We start from the raw sequence: 17914 nt of genomic DNA, 5'->3' as shown, positions 1-17914 counted from the left end.
GCTGCTCGGCCATGGAAACCCATTCCATGAAGCTCTCTGCGTACTGTACTCGGGCTAATCTGAAGGTCACATGAAGTTTGTAGCTCTGTAGCAATTGACTGTGCAGAAAGTCGGCGACCTCTGCACTTTATACACCTGTGGCCAGGCCAAGGGATTAGGACACCTGATTCTGATCATTTGAATGGGTGAGTGAATACTTTTGGTAATATAGTGTATTAGATTAAGGGTGTGGATACCTATGCAACAAGGTTGTTTTAGATTTTTATTTTTTCCCTCGTGAAGATTTCAGTTTGTTTTTCAATCGCCTATTACATGTTATGGGTCACATTAAAAGTGGAAAAAGTTATGAAACGATTTATGCTTGTGTCTTTTCTTTACATCACACAAACCTGGCTTTGAACAAGGATGTGTAGACTTTTTATATCCACTGTATGTAAATAATATAATAACTATCTCACCTCTACCTCGATAGGAGAGGAAACACTTTATATCATTGGCTGTTAATGTAAGACAGAGTTACTTATTTTGAACTTGTTTTAGTGTTGTGAAATGTATATTTTTTTTATGTAAAAGCAAAATATCATAACCTTAGCTGCTTGATTAAAACATTTTTACAAATGAAAAAAACAAACAAAAACTTCAGAATTGAAAATCTATGCACAACATTATTTTAACATTATTCTCTAACTGAAGAATGCCTGTTTAGTGCACCAAAGGTAAATATGTGTTTTGTTGGTCTTCAGGTACAATCGGCTTTCTTGCCTGTTTCTGGTTCGTGACCAAAATCTACAGCGTGGTGAAAGTGGACTAAGGGGTTCCCAAGACATAACAACTGTGTTTAGCTGAGTGTGTTTCCCCACTCCTCATGTTTTTGGACACTGGCTGATGTCAAAATTAACTGAACACTCCTTATCGTTCGATTTCTTCAGACACCCATCTGCCTGGGACACGTGGCAGTTTGCTTTACTGTATGAGACTAAAAATGTATTTGCTCTCACCATGTCTTTCTTTCTTTTTCTCTTATGTTGTATCTATAATGTCCGTCTCCACCTGTCCTAATCATACCAGTACAAGGCTCGTCCCTCTGTCTCACTCATGGACAGATTTAGTGCAGAGGGACCGTACAAAGTCACATGGTCTGACTTCTGTCCATGCTCGTGGTCGGACAAACAAAGCTGTGATGCTCTGCTATTTTATCCTTTTATATTCAGATCTAGTATTAAAATGCCAATATGTATAAATGGGTGACATCAATAATAAGACTGCAGACTGGAGAAAATGGCGGACTTCTCTGCTCAACTCTCTTCTTCCCCGGTGTGTCAAGGAAGTGTAGTGGCCTTCAGATATCACAAAAGAAGTAAACCCTAAATCTTCACATCTGTTTTTTCTTCCGTGCCTGTTGGCAGTCACTGTCCAACTTTTGTTCGGCTGTTTTCTTTGGCTTTTGCTACTGTAGAAAATAGCACTGTAAAGTAAAAGGCACACTAAAGCCTTATCTTTTCCTAATATTTTAAAACAATCATACAAACATATTTTTAGTGGTTCTCTGTCTGTACATTTTACCTGTGATGGACTGAATTGTCTAGTAACAGAATGGAGTAAAAGACAAAACAAAGAGAGAAAAAAAATCTTAGTTTTGCTTGGATCACAAGCATTCATCATTAATTTTGGTTTATTTATTATTTTTGTCTTATTTTCAATTACATTGATTAATTTTCAATGAGGTGATATTTTTGACTGAGTCCAAAAGTTTAGTTTGGATTTCATCTATAGTCACAGCAATTAACAACTGCAAATAACCACATAATAAATCTTTTCATAATTCCACTGCTCCATTTGCTATTTCATGTTTTAAGGTGTTGGCAGTCTTTGCTTTTGCTTTGCTTTTTTTTCATGTCATGTATTTTAGCAGATCATCATAGACTTAATGATCATGTTACTGTGGCCCTTTTAAGACAGAGCCTGAAAACTGATGGTTTGTTTTAAACCTGTTATTTTTCTTGTGTGTTTTGGAGTTTTGGACCAAGGTTACGGAGCTAGAACAGTCTCAAAAAGAATAAATACACAAACAAACAAGGATTCACTTTCCTTAGTAGTACTATGGCCTACATTGTGAATTGATTGTCAGAGAAGTGTCTAAATTAGTGTAGGCCAGTATCTAATTTATATCACATAAACCTATATATTTCCGCAAGTGAAGGGATTACTGGTAGGGCCAGCCAATTAAAATATAGATGTAATTAATTATTTAAATGCTCATTATGACTAAAGTACTGACCATAAATGTATTCAATGGGATTGTACCATAGAGCCACATGCATTTACGCAGTACCCCTTGTACCTAAACATATGCACATCAGACATATAAAGTATATTCTGTTTAAATTGATTAACACGTAGTGTTTTCAATGCAGGTAGATCGTTTAGCCAGGTCATTTGAAAAGTAGCTCCCAAGCCAAAAAAAAGTGTGGGCGCTCGCGTTATAACATCTTGATGACATTATCATTATAGTTTGAGGAGTTCTGTTTTCTAAAAGAAGACGTTTCACCTCTCATCCAAGAGGCTCCTTCAGTTCTGGTGGGGGGAGTACAGCAAATATATCTCGGTTCACATCACAAAGGATCTCCGTTTTGACTCACACCACCCCCTGGAGCACAAATTAGGAGTCATCAGAACCCTACAGTCACGGGAAGACACCATTCCCACCACCAACAGAGGTAAGATGAGAGAACAGGGACATATTAGGACACCTCTTAAGACCTGTGGCTATCCCAGATGGGCACAAATTGTTCTGATACTTCAACAGAGTCTAGGGCAGTGGTTCTGAACCTTGTTGGAGGTACTGAACCCCACCAGTTTCATATGCCCATTCACCGAACCCTTTGGTGATGACCAAGCAGGGGGCGTGTCATCACGAATCACGTGTCTTATCGGTTCATCCCAAAGACAAGACTCCAAGGAACAAGCTGGACAATGTGGTTTATGCCATTCAGTGCAGTAAAGAGTCTACGGACCTGTACATTGGGGAGACCAAACGACCGCTACACAGGCGCATGGCCCAACACAGGAGGGCCAACTCCTCAGGACAGAACTCAGCTGTTCACATACAACTCAAGGACAAATCACACTCCTTTGAGGACAACAATGTTCACATTTTGGTCAGGGAAGACAGATGGTTTGAGAGAGGGGTAAAATAAGCCATTTTTGTCAACTTGGAAAAACCATCACTCAACAGAGGAGGTGGGCTTAGACACAACCCACATACAAAGCACTCTAAGCAACAATACCCAAAAGTTTCACCTCAGTTTCACACAACAAAGAGGCAGGTGACTCTTAACGACTGTTTACACTTTCCCAGTTGACCCCAAGGCCCCACCTAACAAGGGGGAGCTAAAGTAGCTTTATTCTTTCACACCTGGAGTATATATTTGCTGTACTCCCCACCACCAGACCTCCAGAACGGAAGAAGCCCCTTGGATGAGTGGTGAAACGTCTTCTTTTAGAAAATTCACGTCCAGTTGGCCAACAGAACTCTTTAACTTTGACCATGACCTGAATGACTGACAATCTTCATAGACATTACATTATAACATTAAATTATGTTCAACAATAAACAGGTCATATCAAATTTCAAATTGGGACGTCTAATGGAATCATTAAGAACAAACTAAAGCGTTGAAGACTTTCAATTGGGTAATCCAAAGATGTCTTCTTTTAAAAAAACGTTTTCTTGCATATTTAAATACGATCCTCTTCCATACAATGGATTGTTACCTGGACAATGAGTGAGCCCTTTTTCCGGTTTGTATAATTTATAAGATTTATAGATTTTATAGATTTAATTTCGACGTCAAAAAAATCAACTTGGCATAGATAAACTACACCGCAAAGGATTCTGGGAAATCTCTCTCTCTCTTCCTCAAAACGTCAGCATATGCTGCATTCAATAAAGCTGGGTTCTCAGTGCGACCTCGAGACTTTATGAAGAAAAAGCTCTAACGTAAATTTAAACCGAGAAGATAAATCACACTGTACGTTTCTTACTTTCTATGCAATCTTGCTAAAACACAGCTATTTTAAATAGATTTGCTAGGTTACCTCGTATTTACGCCTACTCCACTGTTGCATCGTATAGAAGAATTAATGAATCTGTTCTTTTATTTAGACATTATTTTATTCAATTATTTTTATTTATTTATTTAGGTTGTGTGAAACATTGCAAAGTGACGCCAGACTGTTGCATCTCAGGTAAGTTATTATTATCTTAATTTGTCGGGACTTCGGTATTGGTACCTATGTTTTTTTTTTCTCACCGGACGTTTCACTTTCCGAACTTCCCCTTTTTTATGGAACGCACCAGCACACCATGACGAAGCGCCTCTCCCACCGCACACACAACAATGAACATGTCAGTGATCATTATTTAGCGTACAAAGCGGAGGGTGAGAGGAGCAGAATATTCCAACGTAATTCAATGTAAGAATTAAACCTTATGCTAAAACAATACAATAGAAATTGGACTAACTAAATATTTAGGTCAGCGACCATTTGTGTACCCATTGCTACTGTCGTTTTAGCTAGTTCGATAACCGTTACAAAGAATTAATTAGGTTGCAGTGATATTAAATTCGCGGTTGTTGACAGAATACGTAGCCTTATGGAAGAGTCTGTGACATAGAATCCGTGTATTAATGACCAAATTTGAAGGCATTGTTTATTTAATTCAAACATTAATAACAATAACTCATAATTTGCTGTCCACCCCCGTGACTTCAAACATGTGGTCTTATACAGTCCTGTGGCCTGTGTAAATACATTTGAACATATCAGGACGCAGCTATCACTTTAACTTTAAATAACAGTACTATATAAGCATAATGAAAAAACTCGGTTGCCATTAGTTATAAAGAAATCTCTGAAAGAAGCCTGTAAACTAAGAGTACATGTAAAAATTGTAACGCTACAACATGGTTATCGTTTTTTATGCTAACGAAAACAACGACCATTTTCATGTCAATGTGCAAACACAAAAGCCCTAACTCTGAGTTTTATTTTTGCCTATTGTCCTTATATGAGAAACAATAATGAAAAATTCCAAATTAAATCTGCAGCAGAAATTTTAGTCTGTTATTCCACAAACTTGTTAAATTCCCTTTTAAGTCTTGCTAAACCATACCCTGGATCTCAGTTGTGGTATACATTAACTATATTTTTCTCTTCTAGTGTCAACAAGAGATCATCCACTGCTGATATTAAGTCATGGGAACACTGGTGTCCAGGTTGAAGGTAATGTGGCTAAAAAGGGGGTTGCAGAAGAAAGGTAGATAAACTAATGTAATCAAGCTGTAAAAAGACACACAACAGAAAACTATAAAGCACAAAACTAAGACATTTTTTGTAAAAAAAATATATAACTGTAGAATTATTTTTATTTTAGCCCAATATAATGTCATGCTCAATTAATACCTCAAAGAGTTGTTTTGAATTTTAATTAAGGAAAGTGGAGTTTAGTTTAGGAAAATATAACTCAAGGAATGTTTATTTCCACTCCATTTTGGAGGCATAAAGTCAATATTTTTCATGTCAGGGTAAAGCCATCTCAAGATTTATTGATAGTCCTGGTGAAGTAAATGCAGAAGTCACACAACACAGTTCTCCATGAAAAAAATGTTACAGTGATAAATCTCCATTGATTTGATAAATGTAAATGTGTAAATCCTTGTGTAAAAGAGCGAAACAAAAGAACAATCCAAGAATTGCTAATTAACAACATCTTTTGTGAGGTCTGTCTGTCTCCCTGCCCTTCTGTTGTGTAATCAGTGTGATAACACTCACTTGTGTCCTGTGATTACCTGTTCATGTGTCTCACTCGTGTCACCTGGTGCCCTGGGTATACAGTATATACCTGTTTCCCTCGCTCAGTCCTTGTGTTGTTCAAGTCAGTTTATGTTGAACTGTTTGGAATAAACTTTTTACACCCGATCAACATCTCTCTAGTGCTGCATTTGGGTGCTGCTTTCACCATTACATAACATTTCATAAAAGTCCTCTAAATGATAGACTGAAATTACGAAGGCCATAACTCACTTTTTGGCTAAGGATATTGTAATTAACTCAATTTGTGCTTTTGTGTTACTGAATCTCATTTTAATAATAGGGCTTTTATTTTTGAAAGGTTTCTGTAGTTGCATGTTGCCCCTACAGCCCCCTTCACCTTTTTTGTTGCACTGGTTCTGTCTCCTCGTATTTCCTCCATGAGCTTGACACTTTGCATTGGCAGTGATTCTGTGAGTGACATATAGTGAATTGGTGAATGGCCTATTGACAGCAAGAAGCCAGCAGGGAAGATGAAAACAAAATACCTGTTAAGTGTTATTTGTGTATATAGATTTAATCTTGATTGATTGATTTAGATAGATAGATAGATAGATAGCTAGATGAATGGGTACAGTACAATAAAATACAAACATGAGTAGCAGCACACTGTCAATAAATATGGGAAACCTGAACAGTGGATGTCAGTAGATTAGTTGGTTAGTAGAAGTACATAGATATTGTTAGTAGTATTAGATTAGTAGGTAATTATTGTTGCCGTGTATGGTGTTAATTGCAATCTCAATTATTATTTCAATTATACCATTGTTAACCATTGTTATATATATATATGTGTGTGTGTGTGTGTGTGTATGTATGTATGTACACTAAGTATACCACATTATCTCTATGGTGTATGTATATTTAAGCAGAACTAGTATTTCTAAGCAAACTACAACTAGTAATTATAAGGATGTTATGTGAACAGGTATATACATTATTTAAATATATGAACAGTATAAATAGTTGAGTCATTAAATAATTAAATTAGAAAAAACTGTATAGGCAGTTCCAGCAGATATATTAGTGTATGGGGTGTCGACCAGATTTATGCAACCATTATTACTAGGAGCTACTATACATACATATATAATATATTAATATATTAATTATATATATATATAATATTAGTAATATATTTATACCCATTATTTAAGTAATAAATATGCATACATACACATATACATATGCCCATATCCACATATATGCACTATACATATACATATATACACATCTAAATATGCATACACATGTACAGACACACATATACTGCGTGATCATATATTTACACATACACATAAACATATACTCATAATAGAATATAAAATAGAAATACAATGATTTGTTGAAATATAATAGTAATGTAAATGAAGATTGTGTTAATTGCTCTGAAATTATCGTTAGGTTATTGCACTTGCTCCCCTATCTACCAGTCATTTGTTCGCCCACCACAGACTGGTAAAACATTTTCAGGAGCTTCCTACAGATGTTGAAAGACCTTAGCCTCCACAGGAAGTGCAGTCTACTTCTTGTACAGCTTTCTACTGTTATGTGCTCATACAATAGTAATGTAAATGGAGATTGTGTTAATTGCTCTGAAGTTATCGTCAGGTTATTGCACTTGCTCCTCTATCCACCAGTTGTTTGTTCGCCCACCACAGACTGGTAAAACATTTTCAGTATCTTCCTACAGATGTTGAAAGACCTTAGCCTCCACAGGAAGTGCAGTCTACTTCTTGTACAGCTTTCTACTGTTATGTGCTCAGTCCAATCACAGCCCAAGGTATTTATAGGTCTCCACGACCTCCATGCCCTGACCCTCAATAAGAACTGGTCGGAGTTTTTGTTTGGATTTCCCAAAGTCTATGACCAGCTCCTTGGTCTTGGAGGTGTTGAGCTGCAGATGGTTGGATTTGCTCCATACAACAAAGTTCATCACGAGGCGCCTGTACTCCTCCTCGTTGTTGTCCTTTTAGAAAAAATAATTTTCTAGCTTTTTTATACGTTGTGTTGGATTTGCTCCATACAACAAAGTTCATCACAAGGAACACAGCTCGGAGTTGTACCAGAAGTCAGAGGTGTATAGGGTGAAGAGGAGAGGGGACAGCACTGTCCCCTCTGGTGCTCCGATGTTGCTGACACAGTGTTAGACATGATGTCATTCAGTCTGACATACTGTGGTCTGTCTGTGAGGTAGCTGGAAATCCAGGCAACAAGACAGGGGTCCACTTGCATTCGTGTCAGTTTATCCTGGCATGCAAGTGGAATGGATGGTGTTGAAGGTGCTAGAGAAATCCAAGAAAATGGCAAACTGTAGGTTGTCTTTGGCATGTTGCACCTCTGGCCTGAGGAGCTTAAGGAAGAGCCGCTCTAGAGTCTTTCATCAGGTGTGATGTGACGTCGGAAGCCGTTCAACTTGCTGAGCCGGTTCTTTTTGGGAACTGGAACGATGCAGGATGTCTTCCAGATGGTTGGCACTCTACCTAGTCGAAGACTCAGGTTGTAGATTCATTAAAGCAGTTCCACGAGTTCAGCAGCGCAGGTCTTCAGTAGCCGTGGACACACCTTGTCCGGGCCTGCTGTCTTCCGGAGTCTGGTCTTTCACTTGGTTGGCTGTGATGGGGGGAGATCAGGGAGGATGTGGTGAAGGGGGGAGCGGAGGAGAGGTGGAAGGGGGAGAGGAGACAGGAGAGGAAGGAAGGTGGGATGGAGGGGAGGGGGGAGAAAGGGGAATAGAGAGAGATTTTTGAAATGCGTTATAATGACAATGTATTCCTCTTTTTTGAACTTTGTGAAGAATATTTGATCTTTTTTTTATGTATTTATTCAAGGCTAAGCCAACTACGGTGGAACAACTTGAGACCCTAGACAAGGTAATATAATTTTTAAAATAATTTCTAGCTTTTTTTATACGTTGTCTTGTAATTGTTAACAAATCATTGTTTTAGTTTTAGGAACTCTTACAGCACATATTCATGTTATGCCTTATTGTTACATATTCTTTTTCTACCAGAAGAAAAATATCTATTGAATATTTGTTTTAGTCTAAAACTCAACAATGATGATAAAGGATTGGTGGGTTTGAATCCTGCCTTGGCTGTGGTGTGTTGAGCAAGCACTAGAATTTTCCCAATTAATTCAGTGTACATTTCCTTTTTCCTATCTTAATTCTCTGCTCTAGGACATTAAAGAACTGGAAGAATTTAGAGCCAAAAATCAACGTCTGCAAAAGGTGAAGTTAGCAAGCCCGCAAATAGACATTTATATTAATTGTAAACAAACATTTTATATTGTTAAATCGCTGTGTCTTTTTTTCATCTATTTGCAGCTTTGGGTCGGTCGATTACTTCTCTACTCATCAGTCATTTACCTCCTAACGTTTTTAGTTGTTTACTACATCTACCTACCTGAACAATGGCTGCAGAGACTGCTGATGGCATTACCCTTCTTCATATACCCTGTACTGTGAGTACTTGTATTTCCGTTTTAAAACCATTATACTCCATTATACTTTTTTTTTTTCATGGACTAAATGGTTGCTCTTGACTTATAAAAATAACAATCAATTTCCAAATAAGCTAGGACAACGGCTTTTCTCTGTAAAGTGTGCATTATCATCTGTGTGCTTTGTGTATTTCGAACCCCAGCAGTCCTCTTTTTATGGTCAAAAATATTCTGTTTGTTGATTATCAGAGGACACTCAACATTAACTTTAAGTGTAAAAGTGAGTGTCAGGAGCCCTAATCTCCATTAATGTCTTGGTGGCCTGTCTTAGGTGTCTTGACGCAACTCTGAACCACTTGATAATATATCTGTAATTCATTATTCTCATCCTCATCTGACCTTTCTTTCCTTTCCCAAAACAGAGTGTGGTTTATCCGGAAATTATTGATTTTCATCTTTTCGAAACGCACAGAGAGAAACAGTAAGTTGTCAAATAATGAAACTACTTTTAACAGTTCACGGTAAACATCAGTAAATTGTAATATCAATTATAATTTGGCTAAACATTCTAATATATATGTGTAACTCTTCTCAGCACAAAAAAGTACTATGCATCAAACAGATGAAGCATTTAAATCAAATTGTGTCTACTGTTTGCCATCACATTACCATTAATTTATATTCAAGCTTTAATCAGCCAGTGGCTCCATACTTGCTAATGATCATTGGTTTTAACTAGTACTTCTTAAATAGTGGGGTGGGCCCCCCCTGGTGGGGCACGGTGAGGTGCCAGTAGGGGCGTGAGGGACTTCCAATGGAATATGGCACGCATGTGGACATAAGTGGACCACTGCCGTAATGCTTGAATGATAACAAGCCTCCAGTCACTAGGTGGCAGCAACACATACAAGGGTTTGTACAGATAAAAAATATACATGTTATTACCTTCTCAATAGTATTTTAATTTGCAGGGGGATGACAGAAAATAAATAAGAACCACTGGTTTAAACACTAATGTCTTCAACATCAGAAAATTGTTGTAAAATATTGCTACATATTTTCAGGAAGTAAATGTATAGTCTACTGAAATGTTTCTTCTTTTTTTTTTAGATGATATATTAGAAGATTTAAGGGCTACCAAAAGAAAGATTGTAAGTGTCAAAATTGATTATCGTTACTTTCATTGTTGCAGGAAACATAGTTTTCTTTTTCAACACATTTATTGTGTCCTTATTATGTTGTTTTAATGTTTTAATTAATTATAAATTAAAACATTCACAGCTTTTTAACACTAACCAAACCCACCTTTTCTTTTCATTGCAGCTAGAGGAAGTCATGGAAACTGAGACGTATAAAAATGCTAAAGTTATTCTTGAACGCTTTGACCTTGAGGCAAAGAAAAAAGCTGTGGGTGCTGTTATGGTTTTTTTTCTTCTTCTTCTCCTTTTCTTATCTACCTGTAGTTTATGTGTTTTCTTTCTGTTTCTTTTTATTCTGTCATTTGCTTTGTTTCCTTTTGTATTGTAGGAGCTGGAGTCCACTCCAGTGTGTTCTCAGATAACTTCCAGATCAGGCCAAGGTAAACAAGCATTGAAAAGAGAATATTAAACATAATTTTAAAGGTAACTTGGTGTCAAAATGTTAATGTAGTTTAAAATGCCATTTCATGTCATGACCTATGTGCTGTATAGTCATCCCAGAAGGGCTAAGACAAAGAGGAGTGGCAATGAGACCAATGACAACCCCACCTGGAGCACAGCCCTCACTGCGACCACTGGACACACCAGTAGGTAAGAGGTAACTAAGAAATGTTTTGCAAACCAGATTTCTAAGTGAATCAAAATGTGACCCACCAAACATATTCTGGGGGAAGCTGTATTTTTCCTGATCTATCTTTGCTTTGAAAAGGATATTTCAAATGTGTATGATGATTCTGTAAATGTAAAGACATAAACCAAAGACCCTTTCTGTGACGGCAGAGTATTCAGCCAAACTCACTGGCATGTCACGGACATCCAATTCAGATATTGTATTTAGCTCAAACTCTGAAGCTAGCTCTAAAAAGGATCGCTTGATAGTGTCGGGAAGAGCCATGTTGTGAGTGTGAACCCAACCAACTCAGACGAAGAGCGGCCACTGACGTCACTCTCATGCGCCACCTTGGATTGCAAATTCAGATTTAATTTTTTTTTAACTTTTTTATGCTGTGAGAAGAAAACAAAAAAGCATTTCCCTTTTTGTTTTGTCTGCCCAGAGGACATACTTAGCACCTTCCTACCTGTCTCCCTAATCACTGTAGCTGTAGTCTCCCAATCATCTGGGAATTCCTCAACACTACGCAGAACTGCCTTCCTTCCTGAATCCGATGTTGTTTGGCTACACTCTCACCTGCCACCGCCTTACAGTCTCTAATCTCCCTCAGATTACCTCTTCTACATAGAATATAATCTATCTGTGTGGACCTGCCTCCACTCTTGTAAGTCACCCTATGTTCCTCTTTCTTTTGGAAATATGTGTTTACCACAGCCATTTCCATTCTCTTTGCAAAATCTACCACTGCCTGTCCTTCTACGTTTCTCTCCCTAACACCAAACCTGCCTATCACTTCCTCATCTCCTCTGTTCCCTTTCCCTACATGACCATTAAAGTCTGTTACAGAATGAGTGATGTTGATAAAGAAAATGAAAATGCAGTTTAGATGATTGATAATTAATTTCATTTTTCAAAAAGTGCAAGTACATTTTGAAAAAGAAAAAGCATTGTGCTAATGGATTTTAATTTTCAAATTTGACATTTCAAAATGAATTTTGGTACTAAATTGCTGGGGCAAATTTTGGAACATTTAATCTTAAAAGTCTTTTTCATTTTAATTAGGTCACAGCATGAGCAGTCGTGAAGAAGAAAATGAAAATGCAATTTTATTTATCAGTCAAAAAATGCTGGTATATTCTGAAAATGTAAAAGCATTTCTGCTAATGCATTTTAATTTGAATCATGGTACCGATTGTCTTCCATAGTCATGATGCCAGAATTTCAGCAGACAATAACGCTACTTGTGAATTTCAAAAATTCTCGATACTTATTCCATACCACAATAAGAATCAGAAAAAACAGAACTCTTACATTTGTATTACGTTATTAAAAACTCTTTTAAATTGCCAAGTATTCAAGATCATTGTGCTTTGACACTTTTTTGCACCAAATTTAAATTGCAGTACCAGTTGCCAAGAGTTAACTTCACATTACAAAATAAGAACAGAAAAAGAATACTGACAGTACTGACAGCATGGAAAAAGTCAGTGTATGTTTTGCTTGTTGGAGTCGTCTTGGAATGGAAGTATCGGTTCTTGTGACAATCCTAATGGGATCTGACAATCCCTTCTTTGCGTCGCTCAAGTGTCCTGCTTCTGCAAACACACAGAGTACATATACATTTGCAGTCACATGCACAGTACAGTTAGATTTATTTTGTGCAGTCGGACGTTTAGAATGTATTGCTAGCAGTTAATTTCTTTCAGATAGTGTCTGTATCCTATGTTGCTGCCCCAACAGAACCTGTCCTTCTCTCAGCTCCAGGAGGACCACCAGAAAGAGCTGATTTGTCTCCCTCAGTCCAAAGGGGAGCAGTTCCTAGAACATCTTCTCCAATGCCAGGATCAGGTAAACAACCAAGCTACTGAATCCAGCATAAAGCATTGTATTGTATTATCAAGGGATGCACTGAATATTTGGTCCCTGAAAATTTTCAGCCAAAAATGTCCCAAAAGTAAATTTTTGGCGAGCAAAAACTGAGGTCAGCACAGTGAGATATATTCAGATTCTCTGCACTTCATCGCGACTGTACTTGATCTGTTTTATATAGATCATTAATAAAGTGCGTGCACGAGAAATGCTCCAGGCAGTAATGGATGTGGAGAACACGCTTGGAGACGGCGAGCAGAGCGAAGAAATCAATCTTTGTTTGATGAGAAAATTATGAGAAAATATTATTACATCTTTTAGCGGTTACAGTTGTTCTGAATGCACTCTGTTGAGTGGGGTCAAGTTAAACATTTTATTTGGAATTTTATTTTATTTTATAATGTGCATTGTTGGAACGTACTGAATAAATCTTTTCAGATTTTTTTTTATTGATTTATTGTTTGGAACATGAATATTATTACATGCAATCGCAGTGCCTTCAGTTTAGCAAGGTTAGTACACAGTCATAACCATAAGTGCACCCCTAGTAATAACTCTTAAAATCTTCCATGAGTCACACAGGTCCAAAACAATCTCAATGTCTGTCTCAGCTCTCTTTTTAAAAGTGCAATGTCCATTGAGACAAATGTGTCTCTTGTATTTGGACTATTCAAATAAAATAGACCTGACTTGACTTGACTCAGCCTATGTTTGGATTGTTCTTGCAGGCATGCACCCTCCAGGTCCTCCATTGGCACAACCTATTCTGCCCCGAGACAGGGGAACTGTGGATCGAGTAATTGAGTATCTGGTAGGGGATGGACCACAGAACAGGTGAATATTTTCCATAGTTATCATAGTTTTCAAGATTTTGTGTAAGTCCCCTCATTCTATCTTATCTCTCCTAGATATGCAATGATCTGCCAACAGTGCTTCTCTCATAATGGCATGGCTTTAAAAGAGGAGTTTGAATACCTTGGTAAGAACACAAGCCCTTTTTGTAAAGTCAAACTTTGAGTTAGATATAAAGCTGAGGGATATTGATTGATTGATAGATTGATTAAAAGTCATATCTCTATTTTCTTGCCGAAAGGCGATACTGAGTATATAGCAATATTCTTTCTGTGAGGTAATTGGGGTTTCCCGTAAAGCATTAAAGTATAGTAAATTCACTTTTTTCGAGCGGTAAACCCTTGAAAGATTAAACAAACTTTAAGTTATAAGTTTAAGCCACATGCGAAATGTCACACAGGCACTGTTTTATATAGAGGTTATTCTGCACCATATCAAAACATATGAATTATTGAACACAAAAAAAAATCTGTCTAATATTTGATCTAAAAATGCTCCTTCAATAAAAGCTGTTTTAGTGTCTGGATCAGAGCACTCGTATCTCAGTTGAATTTCCCCCATTAAAAATATCTAAAAAACAATTAATTAAATCCAGCCCCCCTTTCTAAACATCAATAACATATAAACAAATATATTTATAATATAAAATAATAATTAAGAAAACTTTTTATATTTGTAAATGTTTGTGTTAAAAAAGCCAAATTGTATTGACCATGATTGATTTATGAAAGCACTAAAAGGGTAAAACATCCAAGGGGGTGAATACAGTAAACCCTTGTTTTTCGCGGGGGTTACGTTCCAAAAAGAACCCGTGATAGGCAAAATCCGTGAAGTAGAAATCTTTATTTTTTTTACAATTAAATACTCAGAAAAAGAAGAGAAAGAACGAACAAACCATTTTACAGTCTCAACCATTTGTTTCACAAATAAAGTAAAATAAAAGTACTTTAGAAACGTTTCAACAAATAACTTCTGTAATGTACTGTCAAATAATAATTTTAATCATCAACGTGAACAGAAGGCTTCAAATTGCGGAGATTAGCACCGCCCACCGTGAACGGGAGAAAATTAAAAATGATTATGAAAAAAATACAAATTACCTGGTCTTGTTGCGGGCAGTTGCAACCCTTTTTGAATCCTTATTAAAACTTATTGCTGCTGTCTTCCTTATGTTTTTTTCTTCCTTCTTTATGGAACGAACGGAAGATTCATTAATTCCATAATGCCGACCTACAGCCGCATAGCTTTTACCTTCATTTAGCATGTCCAATAGTTTTACTTTATCACCGATAGACAGCATCTTCCGCTGCCTTTTGGTCCCTACCGCAGGTACTTTTGCCGGTCCAGAGCGTTTTGTCGACATTATGGGGTTTGATAAACTCGAAATTGCAAGAGAATTTGCACGTACGTAATGTCAATTTGGCAAGCTGTTTTACGTACGTGTACATATTAAACCGCAACGTTATTGGCGCACAGGTAGAGAAGAAGCGGAGTGACTTTTTAGCCAATCAGAATGCAGAACACAATGCACGATGCAAATCCGTGAAGTAGCGAAACCGTGAAAAGTAAACCGCGTTATAGCAAGGGATCACTGTATATAAAGAAAGTCTAAATCTATATGCAAAAAGTCTGAATATATATACAGAAACTGTGAATATATATACAAAAAGTATGAATATATGTACAGAAAGTCTGAATATATATGTACAAAAAGTCTAAATATGTATATAGAAAGTCTGAATATATACTGTATAAAGTCTGACTCTATATACAGAAAGTCTGAATATATATACAGAAAGTCTGAATATATATACAGAAAGTCTAAATATATATAAAGTCTGAATATTTCTTTATATATATTCAAACGTTTTGTATATAGATTCAGACTTTTTGTATATATATTCAATGTTGTATATATATATCCACGTAGTGAGGCGTAAAAAGTATTTTTAAAAATGCGTCACAAGCAGCTTCGATATAAACCTCTTTCTTTATTCACTATTCGCTGCTTCTCATATGAAAGCTATCAAACAAAATATCTTCAAATAAAAGTTAACATAAATCACTCTTTGCATTACTCTGGCTCTTTTCCTTTTTGGAAGACTTAAGTAATCGATCGTCAGCACGCTGGACAGCGTTATCAAGTAATAACATAAAAATAATATATTGCCAAACAAGTATTTACAACGGATTAAAACAATTTTTTTTTGTATTATCATTACGTTGCTCGGAATCCCTCACAACAGTGAGCTTAGATCTTTAACCATTTTATGACTGTAATCTGTTCTTATTCTCTTAAACATATTTATTACATTTTATATTACACAACATTCACTGTTTTCCTTTGTAACACTTGGCTTACAAATATAACCATGACATATGCAGGTGCTGTTTTATGGGGAACTCCTGTGCCGCCTGGTCGGTGGTAGCAGGCGTAGCTCCGCCCTGATTGGGGCACTGTGGTCAAAAAGGTTTAAATTTTTTGTTTATATATATATATATCTTTAGATTTTTTGTACATATATTCAAACTTTCTGTATATATTTTCAGACTTTCTGTATATATTTATTCACACTTTCTATATATATTTAGACGTTCTGTATATATATTCCGACTTTCTGTATATATATTCAAGGATTCATTTCCTGAACGGCATGTCATAATATACAGTATATATATATTTTTTTAATTCCGTGATGAACTCAACATATTCCCCATGCCGTAGGACTCGAATTGCAATAGTTGCATATTCGTAACATGGAATATTCATATTCCGGGAAGTTCTTCCCTGAGAAGGGGTCCACTGTATATCATTATATATTACAATATTAATATATTGCCCATGGTGCTTTCTTTTTCTTCTCTCTCCTTTCAGCATTCCGTTGTGCATATTGCTACTTCCTCAATCCTGCTAGAAGGACACGCCCACAAGCTCCGAGGCTTCCAGAATTCAGCTATGAGAGAGTACTCCGAGCAGAATTTCGCTCTACTGCACCGATCCCATGTGCACTCTCCTGTGGAGGTAAAGACGCCGTGCAGAATAGAGTAGTAGATATAAGACCTTTTCATTAAACATTTTCATTACTCAGCTTATTTGTGTCTCGCTACGCTATGTATCCTCGACCTTAGCATCAGCTTTTGGTTCACAACAAGAACATTTTGAAATGATACGTTTTCAACCTTCGCTTAAAATTTGTGATATATGAATGGTGCTCCAATGCGTCTGTCTCAGCAGTTACAAATGATATCAAAAGCTGTGTGTAGAAAAACAACAGCAGCGTAATATAACTCGCATCGTGTGGCCTCAGACTATTTTTCTTGGCGAGCGGAATATTTGTTGCACAGTTTAATGAACTAGTCAAACCGTATTTATTTATATTGAATTTTTCATACACAAGGAGCAGCTCAAAGTGCTTTACATAATAAAACCAATGGTACTTTTTTTTAGCTTGCTGTTAAAAATGAAGTTTTTTAATTAATTATTATAAATCTAACTTAATGAAGTATAAAAAAGGACATGTATGAAAAGTAAATATAAAAAGTACAAGGATTATTACCAACAGAATAGAAAGCAAAGCAAAAAAAAAGTACAAGGATTATTACCAACAGAGTAGAAAGCAAAGTGTTAAGCAAAGCAAAAGCATTGGTATTAGCAGTGCTATGATATTTAAATGTATATATATATTAAAAAGAAATAATAATTAATGCATTATTGACTGTTTCTAATAACTTAGTTTCCTTGTTAATACAAGAATAGAAGAAGGCCTGAAATGTCTTTTGTACTCTTTTTTATAAATTCTAAAAACCTTTTATGGGCAAAAATGTACACTATTTCAAAAAAAAAAAAATCCTTATATATCACTTTTATTTTCTTTAAGGAGCTTAGAACTTACTCAAAACTACTTTTAAAACATTCAGTCCTTTTTTTCATTCCATTTTTTTAACAACAGTACTTAAATGGAAGTTTATTTATTGGAAATGATTTATGACACAACTCAAAAAGGTACAGTGGACACCTGGAAACGAGGTTCCCGAAATACGAGGGAAGCCACAAGCTCTGATG

General features: G+C 36.3%; 2 protein-coding genes across 5 annotated transcripts in view; both read left to right on the top strand.

The window, feature by feature from the left end:
- The window catches only part of LOC103387766 (transmembrane 9 superfamily member 2), a 19083-nt gene extending 17008 nt beyond the window's left edge, over window positions 1-2075 (top strand). Inside the window, exon 17 of the mRNA XM_008322537.3 lies at window positions 744-2075. Within this exon, the coding sequence (XP_008320759.1) occupies window positions 744-811 (68 nt within the window). The 3' untranslated portion in view covers window positions 812-2075. The remainder of the gene's footprint in view (window positions 1-743) is intronic.
- A 1847-nt stretch (window positions 2076-3922) lies between these two features.
- Window positions 3923-17914, top strand: part of LOC103387765 (endoplasmic reticulum junction formation protein lunapark-B-like) — a 15941-nt gene continuing 1949 nt past the window's right edge. Inside the window, exons 1-15 of one of the 4 annotated variants that reach the window (XM_008322534.3) lie at window positions 3923-4031; window positions 4204-4248; window positions 5224-5286; window positions 8706-8747; window positions 9056-9106; window positions 9203-9339; window positions 9741-9799; window positions 10429-10469; window positions 10642-10725; window positions 10846-10897; window positions 11010-11108; window positions 12871-12978; window positions 13728-13833; window positions 13908-13978; window positions 16727-16873. In XM_008322534.3, coding sequence (XP_008320756.1) covers window positions 5260-5286; window positions 8706-8747; window positions 9056-9106; window positions 9203-9339; window positions 9741-9799; window positions 10429-10469; window positions 10642-10725; window positions 10846-10897; window positions 11010-11108; window positions 12871-12978; window positions 13728-13833; window positions 13908-13978; window positions 16727-16873 — 1024 coding nt within the window. In that variant the 5' untranslated portion in view covers window positions 3923-4031; window positions 4204-4248; window positions 5224-5259. Of the gene's footprint in view, window positions 4249-4321; window positions 4477-5223; window positions 5287-8705; window positions 8748-9055; window positions 9107-9202; window positions 9340-9740; window positions 9800-10428; window positions 10470-10641; window positions 10726-10845; window positions 10898-11009; window positions 11109-12870; window positions 12979-13727; window positions 13834-13907; window positions 13979-16726; window positions 16874-17914 lie in introns of those variants that run through there. The other 3 variants (XM_025060859.1, XM_008322532.3, XM_008322535.3) reach the window with 3 other exon arrangements.

This window comes from Cynoglossus semilaevis, chromosome 12, assembly GCF_000523025.1.
Source record: "Cynoglossus semilaevis isolate Cse_v1.0 chromosome 12, Cse_v1.0, whole genome shotgun sequence".
NCBI lineage: Eukaryota > Metazoa > Chordata > Actinopteri > Pleuronectiformes > Cynoglossidae > Cynoglossus > Cynoglossus semilaevis.
This window is presented reverse-complemented; position numbering and strand designations above follow the sequence as displayed.